A 20,886-nucleotide genomic window follows, 5' to 3' on the forward strand; every position below is an offset into this window, starting at 1 on the left:
TTTCATCTTTTCTTTTCTTGGCATCCAAGAAAGTCCAGATGTCCAGAAATTATTACAATATTCCATCAAACAGCATCAACTTTCGAGCGAACAAACACATGAAAGCACTCGCGGGATCTGGGGCCAAACGGTTGCTATGACAATGTTCCACTCGGAGTGTCCTGGGCACAAGGTTGATTCGTAAAGATGATATGTGAGGGTCTCCCAGGGGTTTTGGGGAACAAGGGAACATGGCCAATTTCAGCAGGGGAACAAGGGAACATGAAACAGTTTTTGGGGAACACGGGAACAAAACGCTGTGAAAGGGACGACAAACAAAATTGAAATAAATAGGTAAAAGGCAATCATCTCATGACATTGTTTTTGCACTCATATCAGCAATGTCTTTTTTTGCACTCATGTCATCAATGTCTGTCGTTGAACTGGAGTTTGGGTATTCACTCTGGGCTACTAGGTACATATACTAAGCAAATGGGCGGGTAGCCTGTTTCAGGCGTTCTGTTGGTGGGGAACGACGCGAACCCTCCCTATTTTTTCGCTCTCCCTTTTCCTTTCATGCCGTTCCCCACTAACCGAACGCCTGGAACAGGCTATTTGGCAGGAAGCACGAACACACCGCAGTGACCACCAACTAGACTGAATATATATACTACGGTCATTTATAGTAATCAGAGCGGGAGAAAACAGCAATGCATTTGGCATATGATATTGAAATTGGCGGTACGCGGTGAAAGCGACAAGAAGTTTACCGATTTGATTTCGCGGACAAGAGAAGGATCCCCACCATCTAACAAAATGCCGGCTTATTGACACGATTCAATTGCCTCGTGCATAACCCAACAGGAACCTAAATTTATGCATTATGTTTCGTGTACTTTTGCAAGTTTGGCAACGATTATTTCACTCCAGGTGACCTTCAGTTTCCTTGTAGGAATATAATTAGCAGACGATCTGTAAACAGATATTGCATGACGGCGCTGGACAAGGTCACGTACGATATCGAATATTTGAAGTCAAGCCCAATTGCCGCGACACAAAAACTAAAAAACGTGACCGAATTCTTGACTCGGGGCTAAGCAGCCCGAGTAAAAAGTGAAAGTTAGTCAACTGGTGACGCCTGTTGAAGTTACAATTAATCACAGATTGGATAGAATGTTGTTTAAACATTCCCCTCTTTGACATTCAGTCGTCCTAAACCATTAACGTTGAAAAATAATTTTAGTACAACTTTTTTGAAGGTTAATTCTAAATAAAGTTAAGGTGGCTCTGAACCCTATCGACAGATTATTTAAAATAATTATATGTTAAGATTTTTCTTTCGCCTATTAAACAAAAACAAAGACGAGTAGTTTTTAAGATATTAGCGAAAAGGTCAAAAATAGGGTTTGGTCTCTTTTCATGTTGCCATGACAACCACATTATTAAGATCCGACTCTGTTCATCTTTATTGATAGACGACTTACTGGTTCACAGCAAAGGTTCTTTAGCCGCAGTCGGGGCTAGGCTAGTTGTAATAGAATGCAAAAAAACGGGAAGGTCTAAACCACTTAACTTGGCATTTTTTCTCCGGGGGGGGGGGGGTAGTAAAGGGCTGGCCAATTAGTAAAGCAGGGAACAAGTGCGGAAAAACTGTCGGAACAAGGGAACACAGGCAAATTTTTGAAAGGGAACAAGGACCCCCCTGGGAGACCCTCATATGTGAAATAATTTTACAGTTTGAGACTTTTTTATGCTTAAGTGAAATAGAAGAACTCTATTAAAAGGTTCCTTGCAATGCTTGTCTTTTATCTGGATCAAAGAGTAGAAAATATGCGAGAATTATTAACATCTGCAGCGAATTTCGCTTTCGAAGTCAGCGAGATCTTTCCGTGAATGTTTTTTTACGAACGCACTGTTTGCCTTTTAATATGAACTTGGACCTTTTGGTAAGTAATAAATTATATTTGTCACTCAAGATTGTTTTGGTGTTCTTGTGTTAAGCTAGACAAATTTTTAGAGTCGCTATGGAGCATTTTTTGTCCAATTTTTACTCACTAAACTGGATCAGTCGTAACGCCTCGGAATGAGTTTATCTTATCAGCGAATGCAATTTTGTATAAAAACTCTTAGCAAATACTGTGTGCGTAATAAATTTGAGTTTGCTGTATGTTATATACACTCAATTTATGAATTATAAGTAGATTTCGTTCGCTTCATCTCGCAGTTTCGAACAGTAACCAAGATATATTTTGTGTCAAGTAACATGACCAGCCGATCGAGTCAATCGCGCGGCTCAGTTTGCTTGAAGGCTACCGAATTACTGTTGAGCTGCAAGCGAATTTTCTTGTAGTGAAGGCGAAATATCGCGAATTATCTTTGAGGCAAGGAAAATTCGAAGAAATAATATTTTCGGCCATTGTTCTTCCGAAGTTTCGCTCAAAGTGATGCGAACTTTGGCCCGCAAATTTGCGCGACTTTTCGATCGAAAGTTTGGGAGAACAAAGAACGAAATTCACGCATTTCGGGTGCATTACTTTTTCACAATACTGTAAGTTTATTATTTTAATCAGTAAACTATCAATTATTAACTTGGTAAATTTAAATATTCAATCGACCCCGATAACTCGAAACCGCGCTAACTCGAACTGTTTTTCGTTTCCCTTCAGAGTTCGAGTTACCAGGGTTCTACTGTAGTTATCTGTGCTGATCGTTAGTGTCCCTATCAAATTAAGAACCACTGTATTTAAGAACTAAGTAGCCTAAAATCCCACTAAATACTTTTTCAATAAGAACCTATTTGGGCTAAGTTGGAAAAATCTCGGTTCTTTTATGTGGGTTTTTACTGTAGCTGAAGGTCCAGCATTTTTTCCGTAGAATGACCGGACTAATTGGGCAAAACATTGTACTCTCAAAGTACCCGGGCCGGTACTTCTCTGCATGCAGATACAAATAAGGATTCGCTATCCAAATGTCAGGCCATCCTGATAAAATGATGGGGTGACTCTAAACAAGATGTTTTTGATGTTGACCAGGGTTCCAGATAAGTTTTATAGGGAAATTTGTAAGAAGGCATTCCAACAATCAATACACTGGTGAGCTTCAGCAAAATAATACTCCAAAGATTTCTGTTAATTTATCGAATCAGGTTCATGTGGCTGACCTTGTCATGTTTTTAATCTGAGATCTCTTATCTGGAACACTGAAGACCTTTCATTATCATCATCATCATCATCATCATCATCATCAATCTTTATTTATATATGAAAATATTAATCATTGAGAGTCATGTTATTTTACAATACGTTAACTACATTTTAACTACATTATTAACCGTGCGTAGCCAGTTCATAATCTGGCTCGCATTTTTTTGACGTTTGTTTTTGTCGGTTAAAATTGATCCAGACCCACGCAGCTAGGCTTTTGTACATTATGCTAGCATTTTTTCGAGCATTTTAGTGAGGCAAAAGCATTGAGCATTATTCGAGCATTTTAGTGGCATTATCCCGGAAAATTGATTTTTTTCCCCGAGAAAATAAAAAAGAAATTATTTTTTTAGAGAAAATGAAGACTTAAACACAAAATTCAACTACAAATAACTTTCTAGAGATGGTCAACTACTTTCTGTACTAAGCCTCGTAGATGATTTCGATGATTATGTTTTTTGGCTGTATTTATAAACTTGTATATGTTGCTGTTGTTACTTACAACACTTATACGTTTTTGTGACTACTGCGCATGCACCAGTAGTCACTATTGCTGTCATGTCCGTCCCGAAAGTAAGTAAGTAACAATAGAGTATACTTCGGAGCCAATCAGCACAAAGAAATACAGATATGTGAGTCTCTTCGGTAACACTTCGTAACAACGATGGCCTACCGATGGTCTACGAACAAACGAACATCTTTGTAGTGATCGATTACAAGTTCGATTGCGAGGTCTGTGTTTTATATTTTACAACATTCACCTCTCACAGCTTTCGTATTTTGTTTCTAACCGAACAGATGAAAGTTTTCGTGAGAATTTTTCAGCTTTTAGGTCGGTATAGAAAGTATACGACAAATTTCTCGACTTCGCTTCGCTCTCAGCTTTGAAACGGATTGTTCGATCGCGAGTTAAGTTAAGTGTTTTTATATTTTACAACCACACAGCGTTCACATTTGCTTCCAACCGATCAGATAAAAGGTTTGGTGAGTACATTTATGCCTTTAGCTCGACCAGTTATTAGTGTGCGACGAATATGTATTGTATTTTAACCTGATTTGACCACGCGTGATAAACAACACGTGCGCTTGCCGATACTCCAACTCCATAATTGTAAAGTTAGCCTCGTGTGAAGAAATTGAACCCCTGTTTAGGAGAATTCAGCCACTGCGGATGAATATTTCGCGCTTATGTTTTAGGGAAATACATGATCCTCTCTCCCACTATGGTGATAATATAATATTGTGTCCGTTTACGTAGCAAACAAATCTGAGCAAGTGCCTGCTATTGACCTCTACTGTCGAATTAAATCTTCTAGTGATCGAGAAACTATCGATGTGAAAGCTGTGGTGAATCATTACGAAAATTCTTTTTTAAAAAATAATTACTCCAGTACTGTGATTTGTTAGATGTATTAAAACATAATGATCATAAACCATGGTAGTTCGATCAAATAAGCGATAAACTACAGTGTTCATCATTCAAGCCCTCGCAGCCTAAAGTTCAAGTCACGCAATCGCTTTTATACAAGTACTTTTACATATATACAACTCCACAGTACGCTTTTATTTGAGATTTTAGTCTTAATATCCGCTTTTTAATTGTAATTCTAATTGTAATATTTTACTAATATTGCAACCTTTATTTACTAAATTCAGCAATAATTATTTCTTTATTGCAAATCATTTAAGTTAAGTATTTACAGGTAATTAAACAACTTCCAGGCATAGAAGATGAATGAAAGTTTCCGGTTACAACCACAGTTTTTCTCCTGTGTATACAATGAAAAAGTTCTTTGATTGCCAATTACAAGGAAATGAACAAACAAATAACCTGCAGAGCAGTGTGCCTCTCACCAAGAAAGTGTGAAGTTTTTACCGATTACAGTAAAAATAAAAACCCATTTGTATATATGTCTGAATTTATCAAAACCAGGTCAAGGAAATTTGCACCGTTTTAAGCGCAAATCGCTGTAAACGCGTTTTTTTCTCTCCAAACTCCATGATATAAAAACTAAAGGGAATGTCAGTCTTTTTTTCTCTTCTCCTCTCTCTTCTCTACCTTTCAGCGCTGTATTTTTTTTTTCCCCTTTCTTGTGGCGTTTTAAGCCAATTCGCGCAGTAACGTACTTGTTCAAGAATACTGACGTCACTTTTCTTTGACCCGGTTTTGATAAATTCAGACATATGATTCAATAGTATGAGCAGGGAAAGCCTGGATTTCTCTCTAGATGCATAGAAAATGATTGATTGTAACTCGAGAAGCTCCTTCTTGGCCTTTCCGGTCATACTATTGAATCATATGTCTGAATTTATCAAAACCATGTCAAGGAAATTTGCACCGTTTTAAGCGCAAATCGCTGTAAACGCGTTTTTTTCTCTCCAAACTTCATGATATAAAAACTAAAGGGAATGTCAGTCTTTTTTTCTCTTCTCCTCTCTCTTCTCTACCTTTCAGCGCTGTATTTATTTCTTTTTCCCCCTTTCTTGTGGCGTTTTAAGCCAATTCGCGCAGTAACGTACTTGTTCAAGAATACTGACGTCACTTTTCTTTGACCCGGTTTTGATAAATTCAGACATATATAAGTTAAAAAGTTCAACGCGGACACCTTTTCGAACACCAATAATATCTTGATGGGTACAGTTGTATATACTATGATATGTAGCTGAACACTATCCACTTGACTTCTCAAGACAAGAAAATGAGAAATTCAAACCTATTGTGCTTCTATTAAAGGCAAACCAAAAGCAAATATGAATTGTTCTGCAATGCTTTGAATAATTATGTTCTGTTCTTGTTACCTATAGATATACAAAATAACGATGTAGCAACTTCTGTTAAATAGATCTCACTAAGTTGTTGTATCATTCTTGTTTAATATTAAAGTTTATTAAATTAATTGAAACTGTTTTTGATTATCCAATAATTTTTGGGTTGTATTTTGGAGCCGATTTCTGGTTACTTTTGTGGGAGGCGCAGTGGCCTAATGGTTAGTGTGCTGAACTACTGATCAATTGCAAGCAGTCGGGGTTCGTTCTCTGGTGCGGCGTTTTGTTCTTGGGCAGGAAACGTAACTCTCATGGTGTCTCACTTCACCCAGGTGCTTAATGAAATGGGAACTGGCAAATTGACTGCTAGGGGGTAACCCTACAATAGACTTGCATTCCATCCAGGGGGAATAGAAACACTTCTAGTTAAATGCTAAGGAAACCGGGATAAGCTTCAGTCTGATGGGCTACTTAGCTCATATGCAGACTCTTCCTATTATCTTCTTGATTACCACTGATTTATACACCATATAACACTCTGACCGACAGTTTTATAATAAATATAGCCGCATATATATGCCAATTCTACTTTCGTAATTTTCATCGTCTTAGCAGTAGTCACACGCGCCTGTAGGCGCCTATTTTTGTAAGTGTTAACAGTTAACACCACGTAAAAAACTTTGAAATTAATTGAAAAAACCTACTGTGTTTGTATAATGAGCATTATCCGAGCATTTTAGTGACTTTTTTGGGGGAGACCGAGCATTTTAGTGGGAAAAATGGAGCATTAAGATGGAGCATTTTAGTGGGGAAAGAAAAGCATAATGTACAAAAGCCTACACGCAGCCCAGCCGGCTCCTTTGTCACGGTCACGCAAGATTTGGTGTTTACTAGCAACCACTCGTTTAACATGAACACTCTGCTCTCTGTTTAGAGTGAAATGTATAATTTTGTTTCATTCGAGCGTTTTACCAGAAGAGAGGGCTGAATAATCACATAGCGAAACCAAAGACCACTTGGATATGTCCAAGCTATTTAAAACTACCACTACGTCAGACCAACGCGGTCGTTCACCTGTAGCTATGTAGCTATTAAATCTTTCACCTATTTTAAAAATATTTACGAATACCCTGTGCTCTGTTTGTGTGTAATATTTATTTTTGTGTTATTCATTGTTTGGCTCGGAGCGAGTGCAAGTCGTACAATTTGCCCGGAACGTGTTGAATACCGCAAAACAATGACTTGCTTTCTGGATATTCCAATTTTTGTTTTGAGTTTATTTTGGGAATCGAAACGAAAATTGCAAGCCCAGCAAGAATGTGTCAAGGCATGGGAAATACGTCATTGCGCCAGGGGAATTACCTGCTGAATCATTCAGGCAGTTATATGCTCTATTTATACTTCCCGGCGTATCCAATTGAACGTTCGGTAATCGAACCCAATCGCACTCCAATCATTCGATTGGGTTCGGTAATGGAACAAAATCGAACTCACAGTAAAATTTAGTCAATCGAACAAAATCGCACGTTCGATTACCGGTGCACCGTCCCCCTGATTAGTCCTGCGTGATTTACTTATTAAGAGACGGATTCCAAACAAAATCTAATCGGATTGAGTTGGACTGGTTCGATTGGTTCGGAATTCGAACTCACAGCAAAATAGATATTCGATTTTGTTCGATTGGATACGCCGGGATACTTGCAAAAGCTCGTCAAACGACGCAAAACGGAAGAATGCAACGGGATGGCCTTAGTCTACTCTTTAATTTGACAAGAAATAGACTTCTTGTTAATACCATTCACGAACTGGTCTGGGTTTATTTTATTCAACATTCGAACATAATAAATATTTGAATGCTTAAGCAGGAATTTATCAGGCCAGGCAAGAGATGACGTGATGAAGGAAATTCATCTCACACACACTTCGTGACTCACGCAAACACGACTTGTGTGTTTCTCAAGTGACTGCTATTCTAAAGATTTATTTGTGTGGCGCCGTGCCTTTCTAGCTAAAGAACTGAAAGAGGTGGTCACGGTTATAAACTGCTTGAAGTTTCTTGTTAACTTTAAAACTACTGAGTTAAGAACTTTCCTCAGGGATGTTGGATGTTGTAATGAATTTGGCGATCATCAAGTACTGTCAATAATCTCAAACTAATAATTTATATTGTTTGTTTGTTGTTAGATCGTAGACGGGGATGTCAGTAAGCTGCAGTCAAATTTCTGGGTAAACAATTGTTTGACTTTACGGAATGCACAACTGAGCACTTCTTCAGGGAGAGCCTTGATCTGTGAACACTGTCACAGTGGTGATCCAGCTGTTTCACGTTGCACTGACTGCTGTGTTTTCATGTGTGGTATTTGTGTTACTACACATAAAAGGATCAATACCACCAAAGGTCATCAGATTTTGGCCTTAGAAGATGTTGTGAAGCTTGGTTCAAAGGCCCTAAAAAAGCCAGCTTTGTGCACCAAACATAGCAAAGAAACTCAATTGTTTTGCCAAACATGTCAGAAAGCAATTTGCAGAGATTGCATCATTATGGATCACCGTGATCATACATACAACTTTGTTGATAAAGAAAGAAAAATTATTCAAAATGTTCTTCAAGAAACAAAAACCAAAGAACGTTCAGTAAATGATGGTTTGATAGCAGTGCAATCAATGGAAAATTGTGTTTGTACAAAGGCTGCCAAAATAAGCGAAGAGGTTGACACTTTTTTTGACAGTCAAGTGAAGGAATTGGAGCAATTGCGAGAAAGCCTAAAGAATGAAGTTACAAGGCAAGAGCAAGGAAAACTCACACAGCTAAATAGCCAAAAGGAAAGGCTCTCCTCATTTCAGGCACAGTTGAAAAGTGGTATTAACTTTTGTGATGAAGCTATAGCAGATGGTGATGCTATGGCATTGTTGTCTGTGAAGAAACTAGTTATCCAACGACTTTCCCACCTAAATGCATCACAATATGACTGTCAACCCTGTCAGAATGACTTACATCTAAAGCTACAAGTTCTTCAAACAATTGGGGACATTGGGAAAATGGCTGTACTACAAAAACCGACCATGAATGTAATCCCAGATTGTGTTAGCATGGAAGGAGGAGAGAGAGGAGTTGTGTACAAGACCTTAGTCGGACAAACTGTTGATTTGCTGCTCACTTCAAAGCATGAAGAGAGAGCTGCAGAATATGTGGATAGCTATGATGTCAATGCTGTCGTTAAATACCAAGTGGGGTATGGTTTTATGGAGTTAAAAACACAAGAAAAAACTGAAATGCTTCAGACATGTGACAATGGTGATGGGTCACACAGCTTTTCTTTTCTTCCAAAGTATGAAGGGCCAGTGACTCTCACAGTTAAAGTTGAAGGCCAGAACGTAGGTGGGAGTCCCCTAAAATGGCAGGTGGAGAGTAAAGACCCTTGGCCAGCCATTATATTCAAGAGCACACTTGAACGAGAGGACATTTTGAAGCGCACAAAGAAGACAAAACTCTCATCCTCTGCAGCCAGCTGGCAAAGTCCCACTGTCATGGAAGGGGTGCAAAGTTGGAAACTAGAGTTAGTTTCTTTCCGTGGAAAAAATGCAATAGAAATTGGAGTTCAAACCAGTACAAAGTTTGGATATGGCTTTGGTGGTTCAGTTCTCTTAAATCAAAGAAAGTGGAGCTGGCGGTATGACCCACTGAAAGAGGAATGTGCATCACGTTCAGATAGTCAGAAGCCGTCAATTACTTCTGTGCAAGACAGTGATGTGTTCACAGTTTTCCTCAACCTCCAAACCAAGAAACTCATTATCTACAGTGTCCGCAGCAAACAGTCTGAGACTTTCACAGATGTCGTAGGGGATTTGGTTCCTTTTTATAGCCCATCTCTTCGCTATAATACAGGCATAGTGCATGGAGAGACCAGTTACCTAAACCTTGTTTAAAGCTTGTGACTGATATTTAAAAAAAAAATTAAATGCATTCTACCTCGTAGTTTTTTTGCCACTGTTTTTTCTGCAAATTTAGTACTTTTTGTCTTGCTCCCATATGCTTACTGAGGAGATTGGAATGTGGGCTTTCCAAATGTTGCTTAAAAGTATACATGCACGTCATTGCCCAAAAACAAGCTATTTAAAGCAAGCCAAACAGACAGACAAGCAAACGGGTAAACAAAGAGACAAAAAAAACACACACACACACACACACACACACAAGCAACAGCTATCAACAAAACAAGAAATAAAAAAGAAACAGCAAACAAAAGCAAAAAACAAAACAAACAACAAAATCAAAGACAAACACAACGGAATACATAAAAAAGATATTTAATCAATCTTCACCTTGCTGATTTTGAACGTTTTTCCATAGGCAACATGTATAATCAATTCACCCCAAAAGTTCATATTCAATTAACTTGTGTTTAGTTTTTTCTCATTGTACTGGAAACTTCTAGCAGGTTATCAGGAAAATTGGTTGTATTTGTTTTAATAACAACAACTGCCACAGTGATTGTGTAATTTGTAAGATGCCAGGGAGTCATAGTTTTTAATTGAGTAGTAGTATAAAACGAGCCCCAAAACTGTTGTTATTATTATGTATATTTGTAATTCCAATCCAAGAACAAAAAAAGTTAAAAAAATGAAACAGACTAATTTTCCAACAAATAGGCAAAATTCAAGAAAGATCTTACTCCCTTGGTGTGTGATGTTTGCAAAGTCCAATGTTTTCAGTGTCAATTATTTTGTTAAGTAACCTAGTGGTAGCAAAAAGCAAAATAATTACATTTATTTTTACCACTGAAACATTGTTCATTTGTCTGTCAGTTTGTGTACATTGAATATTGTACCTAGAAAATAAGAGTAACATTTAAATAGCTTTTTAATTAGAAAGTTTATAAGATTACAAATGTATATCATTGTCAGCAATTATATAATGAGGTTTTTTTAAAATTATATTTTGTATTTAAAATAATTGTTAGATTCTACTTCAACCCAATTAGTAATCTGGTAGGGTAATGGCTAGAAGGCTTTGACAGTTAAATGAAGTTTTTGTTATTGTATTATAAGGATAAATCTTTTAACGACGAGATGCATCTGTAGAGAAGTCTGTCACCATACTGGCTTTGTGTCTTACCATAGGCATCATGTTGGTTTGTAAATAAAGTAGCTGACTAATTTATGGTGTGGCAAGATATAACACAAGTAAACAGGGCCGTATCTAGGATTTTTTGTCTACGCCCAGGCAAGTTTTCCTGGCGGGGGCAACTGATTTTTTCTAGTTAAATTTTTCTTTTTTTTCAGATTTAGTTTTCTTAGTTTTTTAAGTTTTCCTGACGAGGTCAACTGCCCCCCCCCCCCCCCCTCCCTGCTAGGTACGTCCCTGGTAAAGTCATCAATTCTGTTAAAAAGGCTTGGATCCACCTTACAGTTTTGAAAATTGAGATTGTTCTGAGCCCTGTTGACAGATTTTTTGCAAAGTCAATTAAAAATTTTTAGTTTATTGAAACCATAAGTATATACCAATTAACAGGAAAGTCTTTTACCAAGTAATTGAATTTTATTTTATTTTTTTTTTTTTTAAGAAAACAGTTTTTAGTAGGTTATATGATGCCTTGTAGCATTGCAGTCACTAGTTTGCATCTTGTGCTGTGCTTATTGTTAGCTGAAGCTGAAGGGCAAATATAACAAAACTAAACACGATGCAATTTGGCTACTGTGTATGCCTGGCTGAACTAGGAAACATTGTTCTTTGTCATGTTCCCTACGTGGCTAAATTAGCAAGCAAGTGTTTGCTGTCTTGAGGCCTTATGCGTCCAATGGCGCGATAAGGATTGATGTTTGCTGTCTTGGTGACTAAATGAGGAAACAATTTTCCGGGAACAAAGTGTAACACATGCGCATAAAGTGGTCAACATTGCTTCTATGGTGGCTAAACTGAGCAACATGTTGCAGAAGCAAAATTTTTGTCCGGGATGCAAAACCTTTTTTGACTTGAGGCAAAGACGTTTTCTTGTTTTTGTCTCGTTTTTGCCATTGCAACAATGTTTCCTAGTGCACTTGAAGGTTTCTATTTTTCCATAGACTGCCCTGGGACCATGCGCAAGTAAAACTACCGAAATCACAAATCAAAACTATGAATAAATCACTTTCACAGAACGTTTTGTTGAATAGATACTGATTGGTCCCTGGGTAATAATAACACAGTAAGACAGGCTCGCTCTTGTTTTTTTTTTCGCCCCTCGCCAACTATAATCCAATAGAAACCTCGAGCTTGTGGTCTAATTTTTAAATGGTCGGCGGGGGACAAAGTATTAATTGTTTTCAGTCAATTATCAAAGTTGATGGAAACCAAGAGTGATTAGTCTAAAAATCCACACACAGTGTAACCCTACCCCACTAACCCACTAACTTTAAAACGTGGGATGTCATAATGGCTTTGTGAAATGAATATATGAAATTCATATATTTGTACTGCGGATATACATTTGTCAGTCAGAGAAATATCGATAAGGAAGCAGAGTGGGATATGATCAATGAAAAAATGGAGGTCATGGGTTCGATTCTCGTTCAAGCCTGAATTTTTTTCAGGCTTGCTTTTCTCAACTCCTTAAGTTGAGTACATTACTGCGATGATCTTTCATTTGCTTAAAATGTATATCCGCAGTACAAATATATGAATTTCATATATTAATTTCACATCTTCTCCATCCACGGGTATATTACGAACTCACAAGTGACCAGCTCCCAGTTGGCTTGATAGCTCAGTTGGTTAGAGCGCTGCACTAGTATCGCAGAGGCCATGGGTTCGATTCCCGTTCAAGCCTGAATTTTTTTCAGGCTTGTTTTTCTCAACTGCTTAAGTTGAGTACATTACTGCGATGATCTTTCATTTGCTTAAAATCATATGACTTTGTTTAATGCTTTTTGGCAATCATGGAGCTAGCCGATTTCCTATGGAGTGGCAGTTATGGACAGCTGTTTTGTCCTTGCTTGGACTTGGACTTGCTGCTTGGACTTGGGAGGCAGAGTTGACAATAATGTCAATAATTGTCATGTTGGAGAGCGAACATGGCATTTGACCAACTGACAGCTTTGCCTCTCGGAGTTCTTGCATTTTGATTGGCCAGTTCAAAAAAGCTATCAGAAAGTTATTAAAAAAATTCAAAAAAATAATCAAAAGTCTTGTCAAGTGGCCTAACTATAACGGCACCCGAAAGAACCATTGTCTACACCCCACCCCTAGGTGATTAGCTCATAATGCATAGCGAGTGTGGCATACCAAGGGGATTAGAATCGGAATGCTTGAATTGTAACGAGAGTTATTTTAAGTAATTCTTATTCGCCGGGACTTCAACTCCTGTCCATAATAACCGGGTGTCCGTAATAGCGAGGTGTCCGCAAGGCGAGAGTTGACTGTAGCCGCTGATGCCGTCCGGTGACGTCACTATCCGAAAACCGGGTAGCGATTTTCATTAGTGGATTTAAAAATAAATTAATACATTAGTTATTTACTTTTAATCCAAAACTATTTTGTTTAGAAGTTTTCTTCTCGGGAGTAAGCGACCAGAGGAAGAGGAAGACGTCTAAAATCCTGGCTTGGCTAGTCTGAAAGCCCGCCAAAATCACGACCAAATCTGATTGGCTGTTGCAAACTTGTTCATTTCATCCACAATTTCCGGCGGACGCGCACAACCGCACTGGAGCAGGGTCCAGAGCATTCTCGTCCCCAGAGGCCGCGATCCTTCTGGTCAGCACTCGATCCCGGGTGCTGACCAGAAGGATCGCGGCCTCTGGGGACGAGAATGGGTCCAGAGGGTCCAGAGCCGTCGCATTCTCCCAGAATCGTCCCCAGATCCCCGGACACCACCCCCCAGAGACCCCCCAGTAGGCTCTTACCGAAAGTGCTCGTAAAAAAAGCATTAAATGCTAAAAGAAGTGCTCGTTTATTGCCAAAAAAGTGCTAAAATAATGCTAATTTTTTAAAAAAGTGCTCGTGGGTTGCATAAAAATGCATATTACATTTTTCAAATTTTCAGTTACATTTTTCAACAATAAAACGTAACGATCAATAGTTGATGTCAGGATACGCTCTCGAGCTATCTCTGCCTTGGCTGGCTGACTTCCATTGTTCCTCGATGACACGTGGATGACGTCATCTTGGAACGAGTGTGATGGACTGGGTTTCTAGAAGGCAACCACTGACGTATCAAACCTATTCCCCAGGCCTCATCGGCTCCTTTGACTAAAATGAGGGCATAATGCATCTTTGGACGCCATAAATAAAGTCAGATTGTGCCTTTTAACACAAAATAATACTACAGGTAACCAAAGCGTACTATGAGAGTTTGTATGGATGTACTAAGAAGGCTTGTATGGATGTGAAATAAAGTTGAGAATAATATCCCTTTTTACCGGTGAAAAGTTATAATGAAACTTAAAACCTCACCTTGTGTCACGTTTTTGTATTTCTAGTGCTTTAGAAAGTCATACGCGCGATTTTCGTCTTAACCGTCTGTTGCGTACCTTATTGATTGTTGATTTTTATCGACAAAAATGGAGACGATTGTGTGATTTCAGAGCCAAACAATCCTCTGTGTTTGAGGCCATGTGATGTAAGCATCAAGGTACACGCTATTTGATCTCATACTTCACTGTAATTTATAACGATTGACCTCAGCTTGATTCAACTGATCGTGAGAAATGCTCCATAAGATACTGAATTTTGCACCTTTTGATTGCAAATGTCGGTCTACTATAAGCCAGATAAATAACGTTTACTTACCTCATCCTTTGTGTGATTTTATGGGGTTTTGATTCCTCGATAGCCGTCACTGCCCTCATAAAAAGTAAGAGAAAGAGACAAGGCAGGCAACTTCGATGGTCCGCTCAGACCATAAGCCTCCTAGTTTTTGGCCAATTTCCCCAAATCCACATGTCGCTCACCATCCTTCCTCGGGCAAGTCAAGATCTGTGGCAAAAATCGCTGCAATCGCTCCGCTCTAACATGCCTAAAAGCCCCCCAAAATTTTCAAGTTCGCTGCGGAATCACCATTGTCAGAGGATGTGGGCCAAAGTGGTCGATCATAACGCCGATATTCAGAAGTCAAATTAGGTGATAGAAACTAGTAATGAACTATGTGGATAACGTGAGTTCAATTGTGTGAGGGAACAGCATTAAAAAGAGCCTCGAATTGCCCATTGTTAGTTTCTATCGCAAAACTTGACTTCTGAATATAATTCATTTAAATTTGGTATCAGCGTTATGATCGACCACTGCCCCACATCCTCTGACTATAGCGATTTTTTCTTTGTATTTGTATGTTTCCCAAATACAAAGAGCTGTTAACAGTGACAGCTTACCAGAGTGCATTGTAGGTTAACCAAAATGAAGACCCGCGAAACTTATTTTTGAACGTTTTTTTGACATGTTTTCAATGTTTGTAACATTTTTTTTTTGTCCAAATCGTGAAAATAAAACACCGTTAAATACTGTCTCGTCAAAATTACGAAATTAAGTGCTGTACCTGCGAAATTAAGTACAAACAAGAACATTGAGAAGCTTGAGAAGCTTAAAATCGGGCGCTTTGCCTTGAAAGGCAGGGTTCAGTACAGCAGAAACCACGAAGCAGTTACTTAAGTAGCACTCAGTCCGACTGTGTTTGTGTAAGTCACAGGGCTTGCATGAGCTGTATTAGTGTGCATAATATAATATCTAGAACGTTGTCGAGATTGCATTATTACTTAATGACATGATGGTTTCAATTTATAAATGTATCTCACACAATACAAATAAACGATTGAAGTAGACGACTAGACAATGTAAAGTTTTAAGACTTAGCAAAGTGCAGTGTATTGGTAATACTGTAAGGTGCGGTTTCACCTGAAGGTCGTGTGCTTTTCGGTATTTTCCAGGCATTGCACTTTGATGGGACAGTACTACAACTGTTTACCGGGGAACTACTATTGTCAAGAAAATAATCACAACTTGTTGATGAATGATTGAACATTTGTTTCATACCATTACTGTAATAGCAATTGATGAAGGCTTTTAGTCCTGAACCAAAGTATAAGGACTGGGAAATACTGAAACCCATTATCAGCCACCTTAAACGGAAATATCTTGTTGGTGTTTCAAGGAATCCAAGGAAACTTCACTCATCCCATGTATCTATGTATTGCGGTATTTTGTAATTTTTTGAGTGATTTTTGGGGATGTTTGGCAGGTGATAGTTTTTTTAAAAGAATTAGTAAAATTTAGACAACTAAGAAATATTGAAAATTTAATGTGAATTTAACATTGGAATTTGAAGTTAGAAATTGGCAGACGGACACCAAACAGTCCCGTGACATCCTGGAGTGTTTTTGCATGGGGGTCAACTGTGTGATGATGTTTCCATTTTTTTCTTCAATCCACACTGATAAAGAACTGTTGTTGGTGTTATGTTGGTGTTATCACATGTCAAGCCTTTAACAAGGTATGAAAGAACACAAGGATTTAAATTATTCTGGTGCTCAATTTTTGCGTAACTAAAATTAATGTTACTCAAATTCCTGATGGATTCTGTCTTAAACTGTTACGAGCTTAGTATTTCCAAATTATTGCATGTCAATGTAAGGCAAGACAAGACATGCCTTGGTTCTTATGTAATTCTCTTAAAAACACATAAGATATTGACTATAATTTTGTCTGTGCTATGGCAATTCACAGTGGGGTGGTCTTGATGTGTCTTTAACTTGTAGACTGGACTGGACTAGTAAAACGCGGACTATTAAAACGCGGACTTGTAAAACGCCTCTAGACACTTCGAATTCCTTGGCCACAATCATCTTACGGCTCTCTTCAATACATAATGTCTCAAAAAAACAGTAACCTCAGAAAGAAGTCAGAAGCAAATAAGGTCGAAAGACCGAATTTGAACATATAACGGCAAATGTTCTAATGTCACGAACGTAGGAGTCGTGTAGGCCCGTCACCTTTATTTACCACATACTGCCCCCAAATTAAAACAGTACCCTCAGAAAGAAGTCAGAAGCAAATAAGGTCGAAAGACCGAATTTAAACATTTAACGGCAAATATTCTAATGTCACGAACGTAGGAGTCGTGTAGGCCCGTCACCTTTATTTACGATTGACTGTTGATTTCTGGACGGGCCCCGTTCTACCTCGTGCGAGCAATACAAACAACTGCACTCAACAGACGTCAAGTAGTGGAAAGAAAGAAACATATGCACACAACTCATAGCATCAATCCCGTTGTTTTAGTAGGGGTTTGCAGAACGAACATGTGCTATACTGCAAAAACATCTCCACGCTAAAACAGACCATAAAGTGCTCAAAAAAGCTAGAAATATGCCGTCGAAGAAACACACAAGAGCTTCAAACACAAATTGTTTCGCTCGCTAAACCGTTTAGTTTTATCCGATTTACAAGCGCTTGTTTTACAAGTCCGCGTTCTACAAGTCCGTGCTTAACAAGCCCTCGTTTTACAAGTCCGCGGTTTACAAGTCCGCGTTTTACTAGTCCTCGTTTTACAAGTCCGCGTTTTACTAGTCCGCGTTTTACTAGTCCGCCTTTTACAAGTCCGCGTTTTACCTGAGTCCGCGTTTTACTAGTCCGCGTTTTACAAGTCCGCGTTTTACTAGTCCGCGTTTTACTAGTCCAGTCCAGTCCTCGAAATACAGTATGCCAAAACTCCCCGCCCTCTAAAGATAAGTCCTTGACGGTTCTTGTCGTTTTTCGGTGCCTATTCATCTTCGGCATCTTTCTCATCCACCTTTCGTTCTGTCCTGTGTCTGTCATCACACGAAAGAAAAGCTGATTCTCAAAAAATCTGCCACAAAAGGAAATTGACAAAAACAATATGAAAACCATATATCGAAAGTTTCTTATTCTAAAATTTTATCATACGTCTTAATTACTGTTCTTACAGTACCTCTTTCCACTAGCGAAATTTTACAAAATTCCTTCGCGGCGAAAAGGTAGCGCGAATCCAGAACAGACTCCAATCGAGAGTGGGTTAATTCTAGATTACTATTAATTAACTATTACAACATTCATTTTTAAAATAGTTTCCCAAGCCGACTAAGCTAACTAAACGTCGAGTGTATCTTTCAGTAAACAAAACATGCCGTTATGACGCCTGAAATCCAGCTCACGCATACTATACCCCGTGACTCACGCAAACCTCCGACTTACGTGCTACTACAGTCATTCCTTTCTAAACATTTTTTTTTTGACCACCACCGTACCTTTCTACCCAAAAAACTCATGAAACCGCCCGGTTTTAACCTGTTTTAACCTTTCAAAAATTAGAGCGTTCGAAACTAAATAAGATCCGTAATCACAAACAACATACAGCCGTTTACCAGCACTCTTTAAAACTCCTGAAACCCTTCAAAATCAGGCAAAATAAATCTTTGAAATAACCTTTATCAATGTTTCTTATTTTTTATTCAGTTCTATAAAATGCCTTTCATACACTACTGTCAAACAAAAATTTCAATTTCCTCAAAGTTTCAAGACAAAAGAATAACAAATATTTCGTGCACAATGTAATTTGATTAAGCCAATATTATCACGTCTAAAAATACTTCAAGCAATTCAGTGAAAACCCGTTTTTTTTTTCGTATCAACGAAAACCACTTTTGAATAATCAATACATGAAAATAACAATAAGATCAAAAGGAAGAAAGGAACCTTTCTAATTATTTGAAGACTTTCAAAGCCGTGATATTATGCATCCAATCCGCGATAAAATTTAATTACAACAAAATCCAAGTTCTCATTTTGAATTCCATTTTTTTCAGTTGATACCTTTATCCAACTTGTGAAAAATTCCATTCAAGTTCCTATTAATACTGTACATTCCCAATGTTTTGCTCAGGTCTTCAGAAGCGTCTTACTAACCAAATCTAAAATAATTCCAAAACATGCTGTACAAACATTCTACTCTTTGTGACAAACGACTTGACGACCAATTGTTCAGAAATGAAAATCGACACAGTTCTTGCTAAATAAAAAAAAAAGTTTTACGGCGGAGTCAGGCTCAAAAAATATACCGCAAGATCACACCCCCATTCATAGTCAGAAACCAGCAAACCATCTAGTTTGCTAAAAAAAAACACTGCGTGACATCAATGACGTTACCTTTTTCATTTACAAAAATAACTTTAACTTGTCAAAGTAAGTGCAATTTCACAATGGTGAATATCAGTACAGTATGGGCCCAGTTCTCGGCCGGGTCCAGTTCTCGGCCACTTTGTGTTTAACGCGTTTTTTCACACTCCAGTTGAATCAAAAGAAAAAGGTATTTCCTTCAAACGATAGACTGATTCATGTGCTTTTAATAATCTTGAGTTTGATCGTTCAATTCGATATAGAAAGCTCACACGTCGAGTTTACGCGGAGGTAGGTGAATTTGCATTCCCGAAAAAGTTGTTTGTTTACGGCTCCAAATTCATGGATGTAGTTAAATTCGTATTTTATCCAAAAGCCCCCACCATACGAGCTAATTTTTGGCATGTGAAACGTAGAATAATTCAGCTTTCTGCTTTAGTTAACTTTTCGTTGAACCGTTGTATTTTTTGGTCTTAATTTACTTCGAAATTTTTTCTTGCGACGTTTGCGTATTTGCCAGTTCTCGGCCACCCTGCTCGCTATCACAGCTTAGCGCTTGGTTTTTAATATAATTTCATCTGCTGCTGCCAGAATGAAAGAAATAAATGTTTTAAAAATAAAGTTCAATCTTATCTCTAAGTTTTGAGCTGACTCTTGTCTTGTCTATTATTTCTACAACACCTAAATCTTTCAAGACCTTTTCACTGCAAAATAAACCATCTAAATGCACGGGTCACACAATGCGGTTTTGCCAGAACCTGCACATAGGCAACTAGGCGCGTTAAAATCCTTCTTTTCTAAAGTAAAACAAAGCATCATAAAAATAATTTGGGATCGATATAGTATAAATAGGTTTACAGAGTGATTTTATGACTGTGAAAATAAATTGAGCATTTTTTTACAGATAATTACGCACAAGCTTTTTAGTGGCCGAGAACTGGGCCCACAAATGGAGCTTTTATTTTTATTATTGCTCGGGCAAATTAATTTTTGACCGGTCGATAGCTTTACACCAAAAAGCTGAATAATGTAGCTAGCTCTGGGAGAAATTTCAAGTTCCTGCGGTTCTTCTGAGGTAAGAAATACAAGTTTACGTCAAAAGTGGCCGAGAACTGGGCCAAGGTGGCCGAGAACTGGGCCCACAAATGGAGCTTTTATTTTTATTATTGCTCGGGCAAATTAATTTTTGACCGGTCGATAGCTTTACACCAAAAAGCTGAATAATGTAGCTAGCTCTGGGAGAAATTTCAAGTTCCTGCGGTTCTTCTGAGGTAAGAAATACAAGTTTACGTCAAAAGTGGCCGAGAACTGGGCCCCATACTGTACTTTGCCCCGTAAGCTTTTTTCTCTGTCCTTCCGCCGAAGCAAAAAAACACAACCTGATTACACATTAACCCAAAAGTCGACCAAGTGTGCCTGCAACGATTTCCTGTCAAAACTAAAATGAAAACCATTGCGGTATGCGTCACCCGTAGCGGTTTTGTAGCAACCCCAAGCTATCCCCGTCTTTTTGGCCGCGCCAGGAGACTACGCTCTAGGACGACCAAAGGGTAAACTATAAATCGGCCACGCCCGATTAATAAGGTACTCTCCAATAAACCTAAAGATACAACTCCTCTCTCATCATTGTCATTTTTTGTAACCACATGTCCTCTTAGAGGGCTTTTATTTAAAAAAGTATTAAAAGTTTCAAGCTTCAAAGGCCCACATTCTCCAAAGTTGTAGGCTCTCATGACTGTTTACATTTTTTATTTGAAAATGATTGATGAGCTTATCACTGTTTTGGTATTTTTTATAGGCTTGCAATGGCTTCAACTTTACCAGAGGAGATTAACAAAC

At 38.3% G+C, this 20,886-nt stretch overlaps 1 protein-coding gene and 1 non-coding gene across 2 annotated transcripts in view; both read left to right on the forward strand.

Annotated features, from left to right (window-relative positions):
• The window catches only part of LOC144651699 (E3 ubiquitin-protein ligase TRIM45-like), a 32,836-nt gene extending 20,761 nt beyond the window's left edge, over positions 1–12,075 (forward strand). Inside the window, exon 3 of the mRNA XM_078511647.1 lies at positions 8,133–12,075. Coding sequence (XP_078367773.1) covers positions 8,133–9,875 — 1,743 coding nt within the window. The 3' untranslated portion in view covers positions 9,876–12,075. The remainder of the gene's footprint in view (positions 1–8,132) is intronic.
• A 605-nt stretch (positions 12,076–12,680) lies between these two features.
• Positions 12,681–12,754, forward strand: Trnat-agu (transfer RNA threonine (anticodon AGU)). The gene has a single exon. It is a non-coding gene; the product is annotated as a tRNA-Thr (tRNA).
• The last annotated feature ends 8,132 nt before the right edge of the window (positions 12,755–20,886 follow it).

Source organism: Oculina patagonica, chromosome 4, assembly GCF_052425735.1.
Source record: "Oculina patagonica isolate OP01 chromosome 4, crgOcupat, whole genome shotgun sequence".
In the NCBI taxonomy this organism is placed as follows: Eukaryota; Metazoa; Cnidaria; class Anthozoa; order Scleractinia; family Oculinidae; genus Oculina; species Oculina patagonica.